Source organism: Xiphophorus hellerii, chromosome 10 (genome assembly GCF_003331165.1).
Source record: "Xiphophorus hellerii strain 12219 chromosome 10, Xiphophorus_hellerii-4.1, whole genome shotgun sequence".
Lineage (NCBI taxonomy): Eukaryota > Metazoa > Chordata > Actinopteri > Cyprinodontiformes > Poeciliidae > Xiphophorus > Xiphophorus hellerii.
Window position 1 is genome coordinate 10,644,506 of NC_045681.1, and position 19,653 is coordinate 10,664,158.

General features: G+C 36.6%; 1 protein-coding gene across 2 annotated transcripts in view; it reads right to left on the bottom strand.

The window, feature by feature from the left end:
• The window catches only part of dock1 (dedicator of cytokinesis 1), a 213,098-nt gene that overhangs the window by 141,786 nt on the left and 51,659 nt on the right, over nt 1-19,653 (bottom strand). For both annotated transcript variants that reach the window (XM_032573882.1, XM_032573881.1), the window contains exons 17-24: nt 17,931-18,034; nt 17,502-17,685; nt 12,400-12,497; nt 10,042-10,131; nt 8,654-8,754; nt 7,983-8,111; nt 4,504-4,612; nt 967-1,037 (exon numbers count right to left, since the gene is read on the bottom strand). In XM_032573882.1, coding sequence (XP_032429773.1) covers nt 967-1,037; nt 4,504-4,612; nt 7,983-8,111; nt 8,654-8,754; nt 10,042-10,131; nt 12,400-12,497; nt 17,502-17,685; nt 17,931-18,034 — 886 coding nt within the window. The remainder of the gene's footprint in view (nt 1-966; nt 1,038-4,503; nt 4,613-7,982; nt 8,112-8,653; nt 8,755-10,041; nt 10,132-12,399; nt 12,498-17,501; nt 17,686-17,930; nt 18,035-19,653) is intronic.

Below are 19,653 nucleotides of genomic sequence, written 5' to 3' on the forward strand. Positions count from 1 at the left end.
GTGCCTGAGAACAGGGCATTTAATTTTAATTTAATTTTATACCCCAAAAACAGTCGGTTGAAAAAGCCTAGAAATCCTCTGAACTGACACCAAGTAATCCAGATGAACAGATTGTCAGGTTACATCTTCTACTTCGTCAGACTTAATGTCATAAATGAACAGATCAGAGCGCAAGAGTGTGACACTTCATAAAGAATCCATTATGCTGTGGCTGATGACATTCACAGTGGGCAGCATTAACTAAAATGAACACTTCAGTGGAGCAGCTAGTGAGTTTCCAAGGGAACCTGAGTGTGGTTGGGCAGAGGCCATAACTATACAGCTGCTGAATGTAGAAGTGTGGAATAAAAGCACTGCAAGGCAGAACAAAAAATAGATCTGAGCACAGCTAGTCTTGATTTAGGGAAAGCATCTCAATAAATCATAACATTATTGAATTCACCAATTCAACTGAAAAAGGTAAGTATATAATATATCAACTTATTACACAAAGCGGTATACATCAATCGTTAATTCAGCTCATCTTCAAGAGCAAAAAAAAAAAACAAAACAGTCAGTTTCTCAGAAAGCTGGAATATTGTACAAGACTAATAAAAAAACGTTTAAATATAGAAATATTGTGCTACGACTCCTAAATGACAGTTGTTCACAAGTCACAGAAGGAGAGTAATCCATAAAGCCAGGCGTATAAATGAAAAGTTTAGTAGATGGAAAATATGTTAGAATGTTCTAATTTATTGATATGAATTAGCAACTATTAAAGAGAAAAACTAAACTAATAAAACTGTATTAAACTTGGAAAATTAGTAACAAATTATCTTTATTGAACTTCTATGGTGCATTTCTAAAAGCAATCCTTACAGAAAGAGCTCTTAAGATATTTATATGATATGCCATAAGACAGGAAAGGTCCACATCTACCCGATTATATTCTCAGTGAAAATCATGAAAAACAAGTGAGTTTACCTTAGTTCTTTGGGGTCAAAGACCAGCTTGACGTCATTGACGATGGTAGGAATGTACTTTAAGGCAGCACCCTTTAGAAGATGAAGCAAAGAAAAAATTAGCCTAAATAAGACAAATATTTGGACAAATGTTCACTGGATCTGTCCCGTCTGATCATTTTTAGTGATAAAGTGACAATAACTGAAAATCTAATGCAGTTTTTCCTTGCATTTCATCTAGTCTTGTAACTGATAGACATTAACATCTCAAAATTATGTTGATTTTTGTGGCTAATTGTTGATCACAATTTTTTCTAAATCTTAGACCTGTTGATAGAGATTTACTCCAATTCTAATTTTTTGTGGGGTAGTGAAAAGATTGGAATTGTTAGGTAAGCAATGAAAAAGTCAGACGTGGGTCGGATTTATTTGCTGTGTGAAAGTAAACCAATCTACTGAGGTGTAACTATAATAAAAGAGCAAAAGGAATACAAACTTTTACCTATTTATTGTCTAAGTTTTTACTGATAACAGAAAAAGTGGCATTTTTCTAACAGAAAAATTGTAAAACAAAATACCTACTAGCAGTTAGACTGTTGTCTTAAATCTCTGCAAACATCATGTTACTTTATTATTTTAGAATTACTTTAGAGGGCGACTGTATCCTTGTCACGGTATTTTCAAAAGACAGTAATGACACCGAACTAATATTCCATTTAATCTACTCTAATCTTATCAGATCTGTTTTTACTTTAATATGCAAAATTTTTGCCCTCCAACCCTGTCTGCGAGCTTAAGACGACGGGGGAACTTAATTTCTCAGATGTTGTTTGTTTTGGCTCCAAAAATAGCACCATGAAAACAGTTTTCTCGCTTTGTTCCCATCAGCAGCTCAAGTCCCACCTGCTCTAAAGTGTGGCTTCTAAGTCGCAGTGAAAAACCTTTGCTTCCGTTTGTTTCCAACAATCAGCGAAAGCATCTGTTGGTATGGGTTGATCAAAGTTTAAGTCTATTTGCGTGTCGATCGAGTTTCCGCACGAGTGTGTGCACGTCCGACCAGATGTTCTTTTTTTTCAGGGAGGTTTAAAGGGACTGCTCATTAGCTTCCACCTGCTACGATGCTTTCACAGAGAGGCAGCTTTGGGAAGAGACCAGGATTCCTCGCTTTCATGGCCGTTCCTCAAGATCAGTTTTTAATTTACTGACAGTAAAGCTAATATCTCACCCAATTACACAGCAACTGACTCCTAATTGACTCCCGAACTTTCCCTACGGTTGAATGGGCACATGGATCTACTGTAGGTGCTCCAAGGTGCATGCACCCTGTGATTATGTTATCTCTAAAAGCAGAGGTGTATGTGAGGTAAGCATCTGTCAGCCTTTGAGAGAGACTGCACAGAATAATAATTTAAAAAAATAACCATTAGCTTGTCAGTTGGTTTGCAGTCTGGTGTCACCGAGTTCAGCTTAAGAAAACAGTAAAATACATGAAATAATAATGAAAAAAAACAAAACAGAACACTTACAGGTAGGAGGAGGAAAGAAGAGACATAAATACCTTAAGCAGCAGCTAAAGAGCAGAGTGCCAAGGGAGACCCAGACATCAGGACAGGCAAGGTCAAAGTGAAACGAAAGGCAGAACATCACAGACACGGATAGAGGAACAAACAGAAATCAACACATATAAGCTGGGGATGCAAGAGAGATCTAAAAGGCTGCACAAAAACTAGGGAATTGTTTTGCTAACGTGGCAAAGCTTTAACTCTTTTTATCAACTTGTGTCATTTTTATTTTATTAATAGAAAATAAGATTTTTTATGAGCTTTGTTATGCAAGGAGAATTCTTTTTTCAAATATGTTCATGTTGAAACCTAAATGAAACAGCAATTGGAAAAATAAAGAACAAAGTAGGCTGGAGGCTTTTTACAACTATAAACTTTGACATTGTTGGCAGTTTAGATAAAAAAAAGAGGGAAAATAGTGGAGCTACAGTCAAAATTTTATGACATGTCAATTTTAAGTTGACCCGCACCGGGCTGCAAACGTATTGAATTCAACTCTCACATGTGCAAAGACACACAACTGCTTTCACACACTCATTTTTCATTTATGTATTCAACCAAAGGTTTGTTTCTATAGGATGAATTGGGGAAGTAGCAGCACGGTGCTGCTTCTAAAGCCAATATCCCTGTGACCATCAATATAAAAGCAGAGATTTTGGCAGTTTTCTGCTCCAGTGCATATATATATATATATATATATATATATATATATATATATATATATATGTGTGTGTGGGCGTGTGTGTGTGTGTGTGTGTGTGTGATAACACAAAGCCAAGCAGAAAAAAGAAGAACTGGTATAAACTTAGAGAAGCAAATGCCCTTGCCCAAAACTTTGAAAAGACACATGAGGCCATTTCCAGACTACCTGAAGTCCATAACTTTACAATTCTCAAGAAGTAAATATCTAACATTTATTGATCGTGAAAGGGGGAGACATCACGTACATTCAGCCCGATCCATCTTTATCAATAATGATCAACATCTGTCCCTATTGAAAAAACTAACAAAAAATATTGCAGCATGATGCTGCCATCACTAATTTAAATATTGTGCAGAAAGGGTTAATCTTTCTGCCAAAAAAAGCATTTTGTATTACAAAGGCCAAAAATCTGAGCTTTATTCTCATCTGACGGGACTTCTCTTCAGCTTTATTCCCAACCCGTCTGAGGTTTTTATTATTACTTGGATTAAATTGCACACAGGAGGAGTAAGCACAAATTCTCATTCACACTATATTTTTTTTCTTAGAAAAAAATGTGAAAAATAATTTTCCTTCCACTACATAATTATTAACTGCTTTTGTTGGTATGTTAAATAAAAAGGACTGAGATTTTTGGCTGTAATAAGGCAAAATGTGGAAAAGATTAAAAAGTGGGTGAAATTCCTGCTTCAGGAAAGTGAGGCTGGATGGCAGATTAGACTACAGGGATGGGCAACTGGGGATTTTAAAGCAGATTATGTGGTACTTATACCCTTAGCAGGACCATGGAGCACTTAACGCTCCTTAGGAACAGCTTTTAATACAGATTAAATACTATAAATCTAAAATAACACTTAACCAGCTTCAGATATCTTATTTCAGGATTTTCTTTAACTCCAACACATTTAATGCTAACTAAAAATTACTAATAATATATATTTTTTAAATGTCAGAAGTTACACATATTTGTTTTTGTGCAGTCTTCAACACAGAAAATAAAAAAAGAGGATTAAATATCCAGAAAATCTGAAAAGTGAAACATGAAAATAGTAAACAGAAGACAAAGAGATCATCTGTAAGAAGAAATCCTGATATCGGTGCCTAATAAGCTGCTGAGGGAGAAACGGGACTCATGCATCTCCCCTCACAGAATATGTCATCCAAAGCTAATCACTCCAGATTTATTTACTATTTACACAGCAGCAGTTATTTACTATTCATGCCACATTAGACACTTCCTGGCAGGGAATTTGAGCGATAGCACACAGTTGGACTCGTGTGATAACAAGCCTACCTTCACCATGCCAGTGTTCTCTGAATTACTGTTCATCATGTCGTTAAAGGATGTGAAGAGGCTCCTCAAGGAGTTCATGAATTCGGCCTCATCTTTGTTCTCATAGAGCCTGCAAGGAGATGAAGCGGCGGGTTAGTTTGGCAGACGGTCGAGGGGGCCGCTGTTTCTTTTAGCCCCCGCATAAACAGCCCCACCTGCGCTGGGAACGATGGGAGTCTGATGCTTCACTGTTAAATCATTAAACATTGTTAGCAGAGAAGCCCGCACGTGCGTTATGAATGCAAATACTCTTGGATCAGAATTCACAGACATCACTCCTGTTGCCAGATGGATTAGCATTTAAAACATGACAAGACCCAGAAGCTCCTACCTGCTGTCATGTGGAAACAGAAATCTGAAAAATTTAAGATCTATGCTCATATCTCTCCGGGAATACCAGTCAACAAAAAGGAGAGGAAATATCTGTGTTCATTCTTTGCTTTCTTATCTACAGCTGAGATATTCACAACACACTGTGATATATTTAAAGCCTCTCGTCTGTGTTACTTGTGATGATTATGGCTTAGAACTGGAACTGAGAAACAACGATCTAGCTTATGAACAGTTTTCTACCACATCTTTCCGCTCCACTAAACTTTCCATTAAAATGCTTCTGTACCGTTTGCTGGACAACTATAAAGTCAGCAGTCTGTTAATTCAATTCAGTTAAATTAAAAAATATGTCACTGATCCCAAAGGGAAATAAAATTAAACCCAAATATCTTAAGATTTGTTTTGGATGGTGATGCTCTGGGAAGGAAGGATCTCCAGCACCAGTCACTCTGGCAACAAATGAAGCCTCTGACTGAAAACTGGTGCTGTATAATCGTTCTGACATACTAACAGTTCATATTCTGACATGATATTTCACAGTAACATGTCCTGGACAATGCCATCAGTTGTTGGCAATAACTGCTAATACACCCATTTGCTTCTGCTGCTACTCTTTAAATCTGACCATATGTTTGGAAAGCAAAGCGACAGAGTCAGGGATATGATCATTGACCATCTCTCTCTCTGTGTGCATGTATGCGTGTGTGTATATATACATATATATACAGTACAGACCAAAAGTTTGGACACACCTTTTAATTCAATGAGTTTCCTTTATTTTCATGACTATTCACATTGTAGATTCACACTGAAGGCATCAAAACTATGAATAACACATGTGGAAATATGCACTAAACAAAAAAGTGTAAAATAACTGAAAATACCCCTTATATTCTAGTTTCTTCAAAGTAGCAACCTTTTGCTGTGATTACTGCTTTGCACACACACTGCATTTTCTTGATGAGCTTCAAGAGGTAGTCACCTGAAATGGTTTTCACTTCATAGTTGTGCCCTGTCAGGTTAATAAGTGGGATTTCTTGCCTTATAAATAGTCATGAAAATAAAGAAAACCCATTGAATTAGAAGGTGTGTCCAAACTTTTGGTCTGTACTGTAGATCCTCAGATCCTCACTCGAACACTGATATTTAAAAGTCAAAAACTAAATTCACTCAATTTAGCCTTCCTGTTGTCAGCTGAAAATTTTGCTCTCATGCAATTGAAAATTACATTGGATAGCTTCAAACATGCCCATGCTTCCCCCAATCATATCATAATCCCCTCACTGATATTGTGTGTCTAAACCTTTGGTCTGTACTGTATATATATATACATGTATATATACTTATATACATACAGTATATATATATATATATATATATGTGTGTGTGTGTGTTAAGTTTTTATCAGCTGCTGAGAAAAATCATCAGCATATAAAATAAATATATCTGTCTGTTTGTAATTAATCTATTGGAATTTCTTTCTTCTTGAATTACTGAAATAAATTAACTTTTCAATGATATTCTAATTTACTGAGCTGCACTAATGTGTTCCTTCTGCTGGTTTGTTATGGGAAATTGTGTTAAATCCACAGTTTGTTTGTTTCCCACTTACAGAGCTCATAAATCTTCCCAAACTGGTGATGAAGTGGGAAAAGCCAAAGCTCTACTTGCTGCAAAGTAATATAATCAAGGCTTATAAGTAGAACAAAAACTATACGGGGAGAGAGGGGGAGGGGGCACTCTAAAGACTACAGGTCAAAGACAGATGAACTGGTATAACTGCTCAGAGTACATTAGATTCCCCGTGCTTTCTTCCATGCTGGTGGGTCTAGTGATGCTATAATATCTCACAGGGCTCCAGGCATTACATGGTATAGGAGAGTCACTGTTGAGGGCTTACAGAAATCATGGGATTAGAGGCGTGCGTCTCAGAGCTCCCTCTACAACAATTACTTAAAGCTGCTGCTCACCCGCAGCACTGAATAGCTCAGGGGGCTCTGGGCAGTCTCATGTCACTCTGTGATTAAGGTGCTCCTCTCCAATTTTACAGATATGTTCCACTAGACAGCATTAAAAAAAAAAAAAAAAAATAAGACCCAGTCAATGGAGACTTGGCACTTGTACATCAAGGGCTGCAGAGTGAGAGCTTCAACTAACCCAATTTTCCACATTAGGAAGAATTTTGACTCTGTTTCTGCTTAGGCACACACTCTGAACATGAGAGTTAGAGGGCACTGTGTCCTCCAGACATTGGGCAGGAAACCAATCAAACGCTGCACACTCAATTAGTCCAGGATCATACATCATCCCACCAACAGCTTCTTTCTGTCACACTACAACCCCATCTTCCATTTAACATCCCCAAAACCAATTATAAATAGATCAACAGAAATGACTAAAATGTCATTTAGTTTTGCCTGTTTGAGCTTTATTCTGACTGCAGCCATAAAGAAACTGAAGGTGCATGACATTATGTTGATGGATACATGAGTTCACCGTCATGCAATAATAGAATTGATTGTTCACCAATCTATTTATGCCTTTCATAAATTTTACATTCTCAAATTTCATTTACTTGAGGCATCAAAGTAAATGCTTCCTGTTTAGGTCAGTTAGGATTTCTAATATTTTTTCAGCATTTGGAGAATTTTACTTCAACTTTTTCATTTTTTATTTGATTCATTTTTTATTTGTGCAATTAAAGCTTTAATGAAAAGTTAGGTGGCCTGAGGATATGTTGCAGTGCAAACTGAGCCCAGCAGGACCTCAAAACGCATCAGATCTGTGGCCAGCAGGATGAGCAAGATTAAATCGACTCGGATTAATACATGTAGCAGTTTATTTTTTAACAGCATTAGATGAAAAAACTATTTAAAAGTAATGCTGTTTACATTGTGCATTATTTCTATCCCAATATTTTTTTTTAATTATACAGCATTAAGTGGAAACTGACATGGTATTCAAAGCTGAGCTGCCTTAATTTACTAGCTGCTGGTATATAAAATGTTTGGTTTGCCAAGACTACATTATTTTTTCCCACATTAACTAATAATTAATCAATTAATTAATATAATACACTATATTAGTATTAATGCTCTAATACTCACTGGTTGAAGAGAACTCTGGAGCGCACAATGAACTTGAAGATGTATTCCAGAGCCTTCATGGCCATCAGCAGCTGTTCTGTCAGCTTCTCAGCATTCTCCACATAGTTCTTCAGAACTTTGGTCAGTTTCCTGCAAGTATGATAGATAGTAACTTAAAGATTACATGCAGTGGTGTAATTTTTTCACAAACAGATAAGCACTAAAAATAAAAAATAAAAACACCAGGGGAATAAGGCATGGATTTTCTGAGCAGGATTTCCAAAAACAGTTTTTAAATAGCACAGTTAAGAAAAATACCACAAATTTTGATTTGTGTGTAGTTGAGGTGATGACATCACAAAAGGAAAAAAAATGGAGCTCATCAGCTGGCATTGGTAGACATTATAGGTAGCAATAAGTTAACTTTTCAGGAGAAATTTATAAAATACAAATGGATGTAATTAAAGGAATTCTAATCACGAGTGTTAAGCCTCATCTGAGAAATTGTGGAAGTTTGTTTTGGGTGAATTTATTCTAGATTAAATGAAGTTTTACAGCCAAAAAGGTGGCTGTGAGGTGCTGCTCTGTAGGTTACAAACTGTATCTAAAGTGAGATTGATTTTGCAGTGAAGTCTGACTGGGCAGACTGTTTCTGAAACAGAAAACACTTGTAGAAAGAGAAATAATCTTACGTGTAAGCCAGTGTAGCACTGAAATGCTTGCGAATGTAGGTTTCAAGAACAGGGTTAAAGTGCTGGAACTTTCTGTCTGCTATAAGTCCAATTATGAACACCTGTCGGGGAACAAAAGACACTCTCATTAAAATGTAAAACCATGAATCTCGTAATGAAGAGCACCAAACATTACCTGTCTTACTCAATATGTTGAAAGGGACGAGGAAATTACACAAGATTGGCTCAGAGCAGAAAGCTATTTTCTCTCAATTCCCTTGGCCGATGATAATCTAAAACCCCCAAATAACACAATTTATCCCCGCACACATAGTCAGAAAGAGAAAAACTCTCTTCTGAGATGGACCTCCAGCTGTTATAAAATGCCACACGAGATGGGATTCAGCACGATACTCGGTTATGTATTAAAAGGAAAATATACTGTATTTCACAGCAAACAAGGTGCAAGTAATATGTGATCACTTCTTTCAGGGTTTTGTAAAAACTTCTGAATCGACTTGAAGAAAAATTTGACCCCTCTGATTCAAATCTATGTAGAAATTAATCGGAAATCCCAATTGTTTTAAAATGGATTTGAGACATTTGTAACAACTACAAAGCTAAAGCAGAACTAGACAACAACAGGCAAAACTTAATAAATGAACTATTGAAAAGTTTAACTTTTTCCAGATTTTACTTAAAAGCATTAGCGACATTGTATCGATTCATTAGAGTGACAAATTTTATGATTCTAGTTTAGCAAAAATTTATGAGGTCCCAGATCCTACAATCTGGGACCTCATCAATTTTAAATGAATTAAAAAAGAGAAGACAACCAAGACGGTTATTTACACCCCCTATTAAAAGGATAAGCCACAAAAGGCCATTGCTAAAGATGTTGGCTGGTCATAAAACTCTGCATCCAAGTGTATCAATGTAATGTTTAATGGAAGGAAAAAGTGACAATGGCAGCCTGTGTGTTTGATGCATTTGTGTTTTGCAGTGAATGTGTGGACTGAAAGTATCCCAAATTTTTTAACAGACTTTGCTTCACAATTTTCTCATAGATACAGTTATCCCTGTTCATACAACTTTTTCTAGCATATTTTTCCCTAAAATATATTTCACCATATTTTAAATGTATGACTGTATAAGTAATCTTGTTTCTTTTTTGAGTGTCTGTGTATGGTTGAAAACAAGTTATTTTATATACAACAGATGTTTTCAGAGGTCAAAATGCATTACAAGCAGTGGAGGGATGTCCGCCAAAGGGCATTTGAGCACATTAAATGTTTCACAACATTTATTATTTGCATGTGGGCCACAAATGTATTCCAAATGTTAATTTCCACGGACAGGATCTCTATCATAAATTATGTACAGTTCTTCTTTTTGTAGTCTGTGCTTACCAAGGCATCAAACACCAATGTATCAAAAGTGTCACTGTCAGAGTTTTCCATCATTATGTTGAAGAGAGCATCCAAAGTGTCTTGCAGAAACTAGAAAGACAGAAATGCACAGGAGTTTAACAGAAGGAAGCATTGAATGTAGATAATAACAAATTACTTCAACTAGTCAGCCTAATACAGTCTAATATCTAATCAGAAGACACAATTTTACTGTTACTTTAAATAGGTAAACTCATGTTAATTATTTACAATAGAATAACTAAGAAGTTCACACAATCCTATTAAAGCGTCCGGTTATTGTAACCTTTCAGACATTTCGATAATGTGTGAAAGGTTTAGTCAGAGTTAGGAAAAGAATCGACATGAACACCTGTACAACTACTAAGGGCAGTGGGTAAAAAAAAAAAATCTAACATATTGCACAATAAGCATATTTAGTTAAAAACTGACATAATAGGCAGCAAGTTATTGCAGAAAATTATAGAAATTTACAACAGCAAAAATTGTTTCAGAAAAAATTACTATTTGTAATATTATGTACAAATAGTATCTAATATTATATTATTAAAATTAGAATAGCTGTTGATGCTTGGCATTTTTGTGGCAAATATTTGTGTAAATAGTGTAAAAAAAACATTTTAATTAAGGTTATGATCATTTCAAACTATTTCTGGGCTACAACACAGCAGCTGAGTTGCTAACACGCCTTTCCTATAAAGAAATCATTTAGTGGACAGACCCATAAACTGCACGTATAAATAATAAGATCCATATTTAGAGACATTCCCATTTTTCTGTAGTAAATGCTTTTTACATATAAAATCCAATCAGTAGCCCGTTTTAGATATTACTGCGGTATAACTGTTAAATTAACGTCGTATAACCTAAACCAGCACAGAATTGTGGTTTTATTCCTCTGTTGTCTGTTGAAGAAAAACTTAAAGGGGGCACAAGAGTGAGCCTCCTTTTAAACTCAAGGCCCTTAGTCTATTGGCTCATAATATAGTGACAATATCCTGTGTTCTTCATCTGCAATTTGACTGGGTGGACCAGGGTCATAAAATCAACAAAAAAACGGTTTTAAACATTTATACAGAATAATGAGGAAATTATACAGTTAGCAGCTGAACTCTGTACACTCCATGCTCCCCATTAACGCCTCTTTACAGCCATGAAGACAAGCTGGTGTGGCTCAACTAGGAATGTAATAATTTTCCTGTCAGCAGAACCTTCAGAAACACAGACTATACATATCCTTTCTCTCTGCTTTCTCCATTATCTGAGTCATTTCTGAGAACAGTTGTAAAAAGTGACAGAAACACAACAATCACTGTATTGTGCTTGGTCTGTCACTGCTGGATGAATGAGGCTAATCATGTTGTCGGTGAGAAGCAAACGTAACAAGCAGAGCTAAGAGCTTAAACCAGCGTTTGGACATGTTTTTTAGCACCAGAGTCCAGATTTTTCCAAACTTACATAATCTGAGCTTATTTTTAAGACTACAAAATTACCCACAAATAAATAAATTCTCCAGTAATTTATTTGAAAGTACTTATGTCAAAGTCATGTTTAACATTCAGGCTTAATGATATGAAATTAGTCCATGAATACAACTTTCAAACAAGACAGACATTAAAATCTGGGAAATACTTAAATTCTGCCCTTTTTCTGACATTAGTCAGAAAAGTATATTAACCTTACTAAACTTAGGTTTAGTAAGGGTAATATTAGAAGAGCCGTTCATTTAGAAACGCCCCTGATCTGTTATTGATGCACTGCATGCTTTCAACAATATGTCAATATACGTCAAGTGTTAAAAGAAAAACTGCACTTTTTAAAAAACTGCCAACTAAAGGCCATGAGACTATTTGAAAAGACTGAGTGCTAATAATAAAAATGCTTTATTTATCAACTGTTTTAAACAGGAAAGATAGTTGGGCTTCCACAGATACTCTCTGATCTGAAGGCATCCAAACAGCCCATCCTAAAGCATTAGGTACAACGTGATTTATTCATCTGCCCCATGTTGAGCACTTAAAATGGCATGACTGTGAATCTGACAGTGAGTCATCTTCCCTTTTATAAGTAGGGTTTGGTGCTATGTACTGCCTCCTCACTAGGAGACATAAAAAAATTGTACAAAGACAATCTGATCCCCCCGACAGGGAGAGAAAACTGAAGTGAAATTGCTGCCAAGAAGCTGTCACTTTCACGGCTACTAAAGATTGGTTTGTGACTGGATTGTTTATTTCGCTAGATGTCAGGATACTTAAGAAGTATAAAGCCCACAAGAAATACAAACCTTTTCCAAAATCAACAAAATATAAAACAAATGAAAGCATCTGATTTAGCTCTGACCTTCACGACTTCACCACCGTCCACCTTCATCAGCTGACAGAGGTTCTGTTGCAGGAGGCTGGTGTTGGAGCGCCACTTCAGCAGGCCGAGCAGGTCGACTGGAACAAGCAAATAGATAACATGTATGAGCAGAATCCATTGTTTTTATCCAACAACCAGTAACAAAACATGGGAAAAAGTTATTTTTAAGGGTTGTCAAAGCTGAATAAATTAAAATGAATGAGTCTGGAATCCAAATGCAAATTTCACTAAATGCAATGTTTATCAATTTATCAGATCGCTTATTTTAAAGGGGGATAATTAAATATCAGAACAAATGAATGAGTCATAATCTGATTAATTACTTTCATTTGGTGGATGATCAAATTCAAGGCTTAGAAAATACATTTATGTCAGCTCATTATGAAACTATTTATAACTGGACCAAGAGACACAATCTCAGTGTATACAATATCGTCTTACAAGCTTAGAGAAGCCCTGCCAGCCACATTTTAGGAATATTTGTGGCTGGCAGGGTCACATATCAGCTCCAAAACAAAAAAAGCCTGCAAGAGCAGCATCTATAAATACAGCAAGTTATTGTTATGGTCACTATCTAAACTGACCACTTATAGGATAATTTATTCCATTAGATACAAGGTCAAATTGTTGAATATCTGCCACTAAATGTGGCTAGTTTTATTGGCCAAACTTAAAAGCAATCAGTGATAATTATACTTTACTGAGATAACAAAATACATTCACAAATATATTGTGTTTGTGAACAAACAGAGCTCAAATTCAAATATTAAACACATCATTCTCAATAAACAAATGTTAAATTTCTATATCTATGAGCCACGTTAAAATGTTAGCATTTATGAGGGCCCTTGAAGGTCTGGGAGGACTTCAGCAGCTGCTTAGTTTGGTTATGCTTTGGGCCTGCTCTAAATGTAACCAGCATTACATAGTGTTTTAAAATCCACTGGCTCATTACCTAACTGGGATTAAGTAATGATGTGCAAAGAACTATATTTATTTGAATTTGAATATATATATATATATGTGATTGTGTAGGGTTGTGTATAAACAGTCCATCCTACCAGTATCTCTGGCACCATCATCCCTTGCAGCTCTGTTTCGGCTGGTTATTGGTAGAATCAGTCAAGCATGGGAGCATAGAATGGATATCTACCATCTGTAAACCTGACAGCCTATCATGCTTCAGTCACAATGGTCTGTCCAGGTGTCCAGGTATCATCCTCTCCAAAAAGACATGGATTTGGAAATCGATAGAATAGCTCCTTAGAGACGCGCACTGAACACAATGAGGACAACTCATTGGCAGTTTAGGGCCTTGGGAAAAGTGCTGGCCAAACTGGCTAAATGTTAGGAAAATCGGTCTTGTTTTCAAAAAATGAAGGGGGAAAAAAAGGAACACTGAGCATCTTCAACAAACACCATCTGTTTCGTAAAAGATGCTTCCACAGGACGCCACATTTAAAATATTAGACCAAACTGGCAGATGGAGGGTGGTGGGTTAATTAATTTCAGCAAAATCCGTTACAGTGTCACTGCACAACTTAAATGCAAATTACTTCCCATTAACTCATAATTAATGTTTATGAAACATCTTGCTTCACTGAACGATTTTTGTCATCCGCTGAACAAATGCATGGATTAAGCAGTGGTGTTTATTCATGAAAATCAATAACTCCTAAAAGAACTCCACAAAGATGTTAGAGCAAATTCACACAATTTAAACATGTATTTCATCCTTTTAGTGAGCTTTGATGGGAACATTGCTTTTCAGTTAAAGTGAAAATGGTAGAAACTTTCACAGAGCCATGTTCTCTCTAAGCGCTGCCACCATCAGTCCTCCTACATGAAGCCAACCATGCTGGAAATACCCAGGGACCAACCAGCAGCCACTTCACACCAGCTTCCTGCACGGAGAGACCGTCTGCATCAAACCAGCTTAATTAAAATGAGTATTTCATCTCTCCTGTGGGCCTCAGTGATGAAGTGTCATGTGTACTGTATAAAGCAAGCAGACTGTTGATAGGGACACTGAAGTACTCGTTTTTCCTCCCTTTGCACGAGTCAGGACAAACCCTTTTGAGACCAACTATTTAGAAGTGAGGAGGATATTAATTAGGTTAAAAAATGCTTCACAGTACAGCAAGGAAATTAAAATGCAGGGGGTATTTATCTAAAGCTCAAAGTAGAGTTAAATTATTTTTTTCTGTTTTGTGAACCGTTTCATCTATTAACTTCTAGTGTGTGAAAATAATTTTTTAAACTGATTTCTAAATTAAATGATCATTTCTGAAAAATTGCTCCTTGAATGTGAACTTTACCTTTAAATGTCTTTTTTTTCCTGGTCACTCCAAGCGACCTTGTATGTAGTTGTAGTAAAAGCAAAGTATTTGTCCACACAAGTACAGCAGGGCAATTAAATAAATGTATTGGTCAGTTTAGATTTTGGCTCAAAACTATTTAAACTATCTAAAAAAGTACTATTTTTGTATTTTTCATTTTCCAAATGTTTTATTTTGCATGGTCTCCAGGTTAATGCATGCTTTGTTCCCTTGTAAAGTGTTTAAAAAGTCAACACTAGTGAAGATGGCGGAAAGATCAACAGAAAAGCAGCAAAATGTCCGAAACATGTCTGAAACATCCTGTAGCAAGAAGGACTATTTTCTAACTTACTGAATGTTTTTTTTCAAGATTTAAAACCATAATAATCCTACACTTTCATTTCACTAAATTCAAACCAAGCAAATTTGTTTGCTTAATTACCCTGTTTTTTGGGGTTGTTTTTTTTTTTTACTTAGATATAAAAACTCTAAATTAAGTTATTTTATTATAAAATTTTGAATTTTAAATTTTAGATAGTTTTTAAACATTTTATTGGGAGTTCACTTTTATGAAGCTGAAATACATGAGACAATCTTTTTGCTGGGCTTTTCACATCTATCTGTGCCAAGGCTGTCTGATCACATCCACCTACTGGTGCCCTGCAAATCAACACCATAAAGAGGTGCAGAATAAAAGAAAGTGTCTACTCAAAAGAAGCACATTCAGATGTGCACGATGCTCCAGTGTTGAAACAGCAATTTGGCTTAATATTAATATTGTAAACCTTACATTTTTGTAAATATTTATCTATTCAATTTCATATTTCGTTTTTCGCAACTTCTCACAGATGTTCCGATTCTGACATGCCGACTTGGATGATCTGAAACATATGTACCTCCATAAATTGCACGAGATTTTATTTAGTGGGGTTTTAGCATAAAGAAGGTTGAATGCAAATGCAAAACAAACCTTGTAGATTTTTATAAGTAAAGAAATTTGAAAACCAAGTATTATGTTCATTTATGCATTAGTTTTGAGTTATTCTAATTCATAAAATTTGGTCAAACCTAAAAAGGTTCAGGGGCTATGTGGGTGAATGTATTGTGCTAAAGCTTTCTTGCTCGACAAGTGCAATACAAAAAAACTGATTGACTGTCAGAACACAGCTTTAACCCCATTAACCATCTCGTAAGAAGAAGAAAAAGACAAGATTACCAACCTGAAATTGTTCTAATCAGAAGCTACATGTCAACATTACAGAAAACAAGTTAAAATAATAATTTTGCTCATCAGCCACATGTAATCAATGTGAGTTAATCACTGCTTTTGTAGCTGAGACTGTTCACACCCTTACATCACCACCCCCTGAGCAGAGTAGTAGGGCACTCAGTCAACTGTATTTAAATGACAACTTATACCACAGACTAAACTTAACAAGTCTCGGCGGGGATATTACTGCAGCAGCATGGAACACCCCTTCCCCATCTTGCACATGATGTAAAGAAGCATTTTCACAACAAAATTTTTCCCTTGTGCCGGGGATCTAATCAAATTGCATTCTCTGGTCCGCAGTGGCCTTATTACCGGAACTTCATGAACCTCAGTTTAGCTTTCATCCCAAAGTTGCAGCCAAGCAACAATGACAAATGTGTTTTTTTCTTCCCCTTTCTTCTATTTCATTATATTGCCTATATGAGCCACAAGGTCAGTGAAGCTTCTTACATTATTCTGGATCCCAGCACAGATGGGATATCTGCCTGACAATGAAAATATATATATTTTTTAAAGCACTGCTGACGATGATATCCATAAATAAGGTTTATTACAGCGGCATCAAGGTTAATGCACATTTTTTCTGGGAAAATGTCTTCCTTTTTCCCAAAAAGTTGGTATATGTTGTAGATTCCTCTTTGGTAAATCTTTATTTATAAACAGAGGAATGTCTGACTCAGTGTTTGGATGAACGGGAGAGTATAAGAAGAACATACAAGGTGAGCAAGTAAAAAAGACACTGAGGAGGGTTCTGTATAAATGAACTGAGAGGCACCTGACCGCTCAGACAGAGAAACAGCTCTTTACACCGTCTGCACTGAGACAACAATAGTGTTATGAACACACCCTGGAAATGCCAGAGCATCCAAGAGGGTTTATATTGATGCCTGCAGGGATTTATAAACATGTCTGAAAGCTGGCGGGAACACAAGATGCCAGAATCCTTAATCCGTCAGCCAAAGGGCAGAGATGGGGATTTCCTTAGCTTAGTAAGTGTAGATTTTCTCAGAATCGTGGGACATTCGGGGGAGAGAAAAAAAAAACACTGACAAACTGGCAGTAGTAAATAGAATAAATCCAAAGATTATTCAGCAAAAAATGGATTTAAAACAACTAGCTGAAACTGGACAATACCAGCTGAGGGAATTAAAGTAGGTCAAAGTGAGAGCAGGACGAGGGGGGAATCCCTTTTTTGAGTCCAAAAATGTATCTGAAAACATACTGTTTGTGCAGCCAAAACAAGTAAGTAGTAAGAGCTTAGTGAGAATTAGGAATTTAGCTGCCAAATCCTACATTCTAAAGGCATGGATCAAAATCTCCAAATTTTAATGAGTGAATCTAATTTAACTGAAGCAAAGTTCACCTGTCACGTAGAACATTCTTGATATTTGCTCATTTAAATCCTTTAGTTTAAGCCATTGATTACAGAGATGATGTTTTTACTTTATTTCCAACAATGATAGAACATTGAGACATTTTGAGTGCCTTACCGTTCTGTGTCAGTTTGGTGGAGCAGACCAGGGTGGCGATCTGGAAGGAGTCCTTGCTGATGGTGCAGGTCCCGAGGTTCTGGGAGTTTTTGCCAGTGTTGGCGTAACCCTTCTCCTCCAGCTCCAGCTTAGTGGAGGGAAGGCTTAGGTAAACGGAGGAATCCTCCAGCTTCTTAGCTTCTGCCTGGTTTTTAATGATAAGACATGAACAAGTTTCTCAATAAAAATAAAAAAATTGTGTGCGTATGTGTTCCATTGTTTTATTGTTTTTTTCTAATCAAAAGGTGTTTCTCAAACGTTAGCTTGACATTGTTAAGTATATTAAATCTATTATTTTCATGATTTTTTTCCTGCTGCATCAGTCAAAGACAGAGCAGACACAGAGCAGTGTGCATTCAAAACTCTGTCAGAGGATGTTTCTGCATTTACCTTGTACACAATGAGATCATGCTCTCCATCCCTCAGAGTGGTCCCATCATACCGCATGAGTTTAACAAAAGATAAGGCAAAGATTTTCTCTGATTTATCTTTGGCTGTAGGAAGATAAAAAAAGATTTTAAAAAAACCACATGAATAAACAGAAATCTGACAGATATTGATGATGTTGCACCAAAGAGTTTGTGTTTCTCATGCAAATTTGCAAACTAACACGCCAAATCTCATACATGTGCATACAATCTGTTTACATGAATGCGTGCTTAGTTGAGAAAGCTTATGCAAAGCAGATTCCACAGCAGAAAACTATTAGGGACTGCTGATTTTACAAGCAATAAACAAACCATCAGACCGACAAAAGAGAACATCTCAGCACCACAGTACCACCTCACTCAACTCTTGAGTGGGCAAAAGAAGTTGCTATTCAAACTTTTCCCACGTCTTAGTTGATCCTACACTTGTGTCTTTCAAGTGTTCCATCAAAACTGTTTGTTTTGATGGAACTGTTTGGGGCGACTGTGGCTCTTTGGTAGTCGTCTTGCGATCGGAAGGTTGTAGGTTCGATTCCAGCTTCCTCCTGCCACATGTCGATGTGCCTCTGGGCAAGGCACTTAACCCCAAATTGCCTACCGATCTGCGTATCGGTGTATAAATGTGTGCGTGTTTGTGAGTGTGACTGGGTGAATGTGACTCTAGTGTAAAGCGCTTTGAGTGGTCAAAAATGACTGGAAAAGCGCTATATAAGTTCAGTCCATTTACCATTTACCACTTGTTTTTCCCAAAAAGAACAAAACTAGTCAGACACACAGAATGTATTAGTATGGATTGTGCTTGGCAGCAAAAAAGACTGGCAGATGCAAATTCAAGTTAAAATATTCAGTCTCTGCTTCACAATAAGCTGCAAAAGACATGAAACATTATCAGAAAAGAACAGTTTGGGTCAAAGCATATTGCGTGTTTTTCTTGTTAGTATCCTAACAGCTAATAGTGAGTGACAGAAACACCTGCAAACAGCTTGAGTTATCCCATTAGAATGAAGGAGAGGTGAAAATTCCTCTCACACACACCAGTGTATTGCATGCTGCACAAACAAGGAAGAGAATTATGATTTTGTCCTCTAACCAAGCATTTGGATAGAACCACATTTCATCATGGTGAATCAACAAGCTCAAATTTACTCACAGAGAGACGCGATTCATCAAAATATATGTCGCATTCTATCTGCATAAATCCCTTCATTGGTTTTGCTGCCTGTATCTCCATCTATGAATAATTGCTGGGCAATGAGGAACCAGTGCAGGGAAAAACGCTGTGTGGATGCCTCATAGTATTACCTGATGTACAGGTGCATGCAGAAGTACTGGCACTCTATGGGGCTTTCCCCCACTTTACAACTACAACAAAGTGATAGACCTACACACAGCTGTGCATATTTGGGAAGCTTCCATGGTTTTCAATCTCGTACATTTAAAAACCTCAAAAGTTTGTTGTCTGATTGTAGAACAATCATTCACTGCACTTACAGTTGCAGGTTTCTCTGGGTAAACCATAGCCTGAAACTCTTGCTCATTCTTCTTCCCATATCATCTCAAGCTGTTTACGGATGTAGAGCACCTGTAAACATCACTGTTCAGGTTTTGTCACAGATTCTCAATTGGATTTAGGTCTGAACTTTGACTGGAACATTTTAATATAAATTTGCTTTAATCAAAACAAG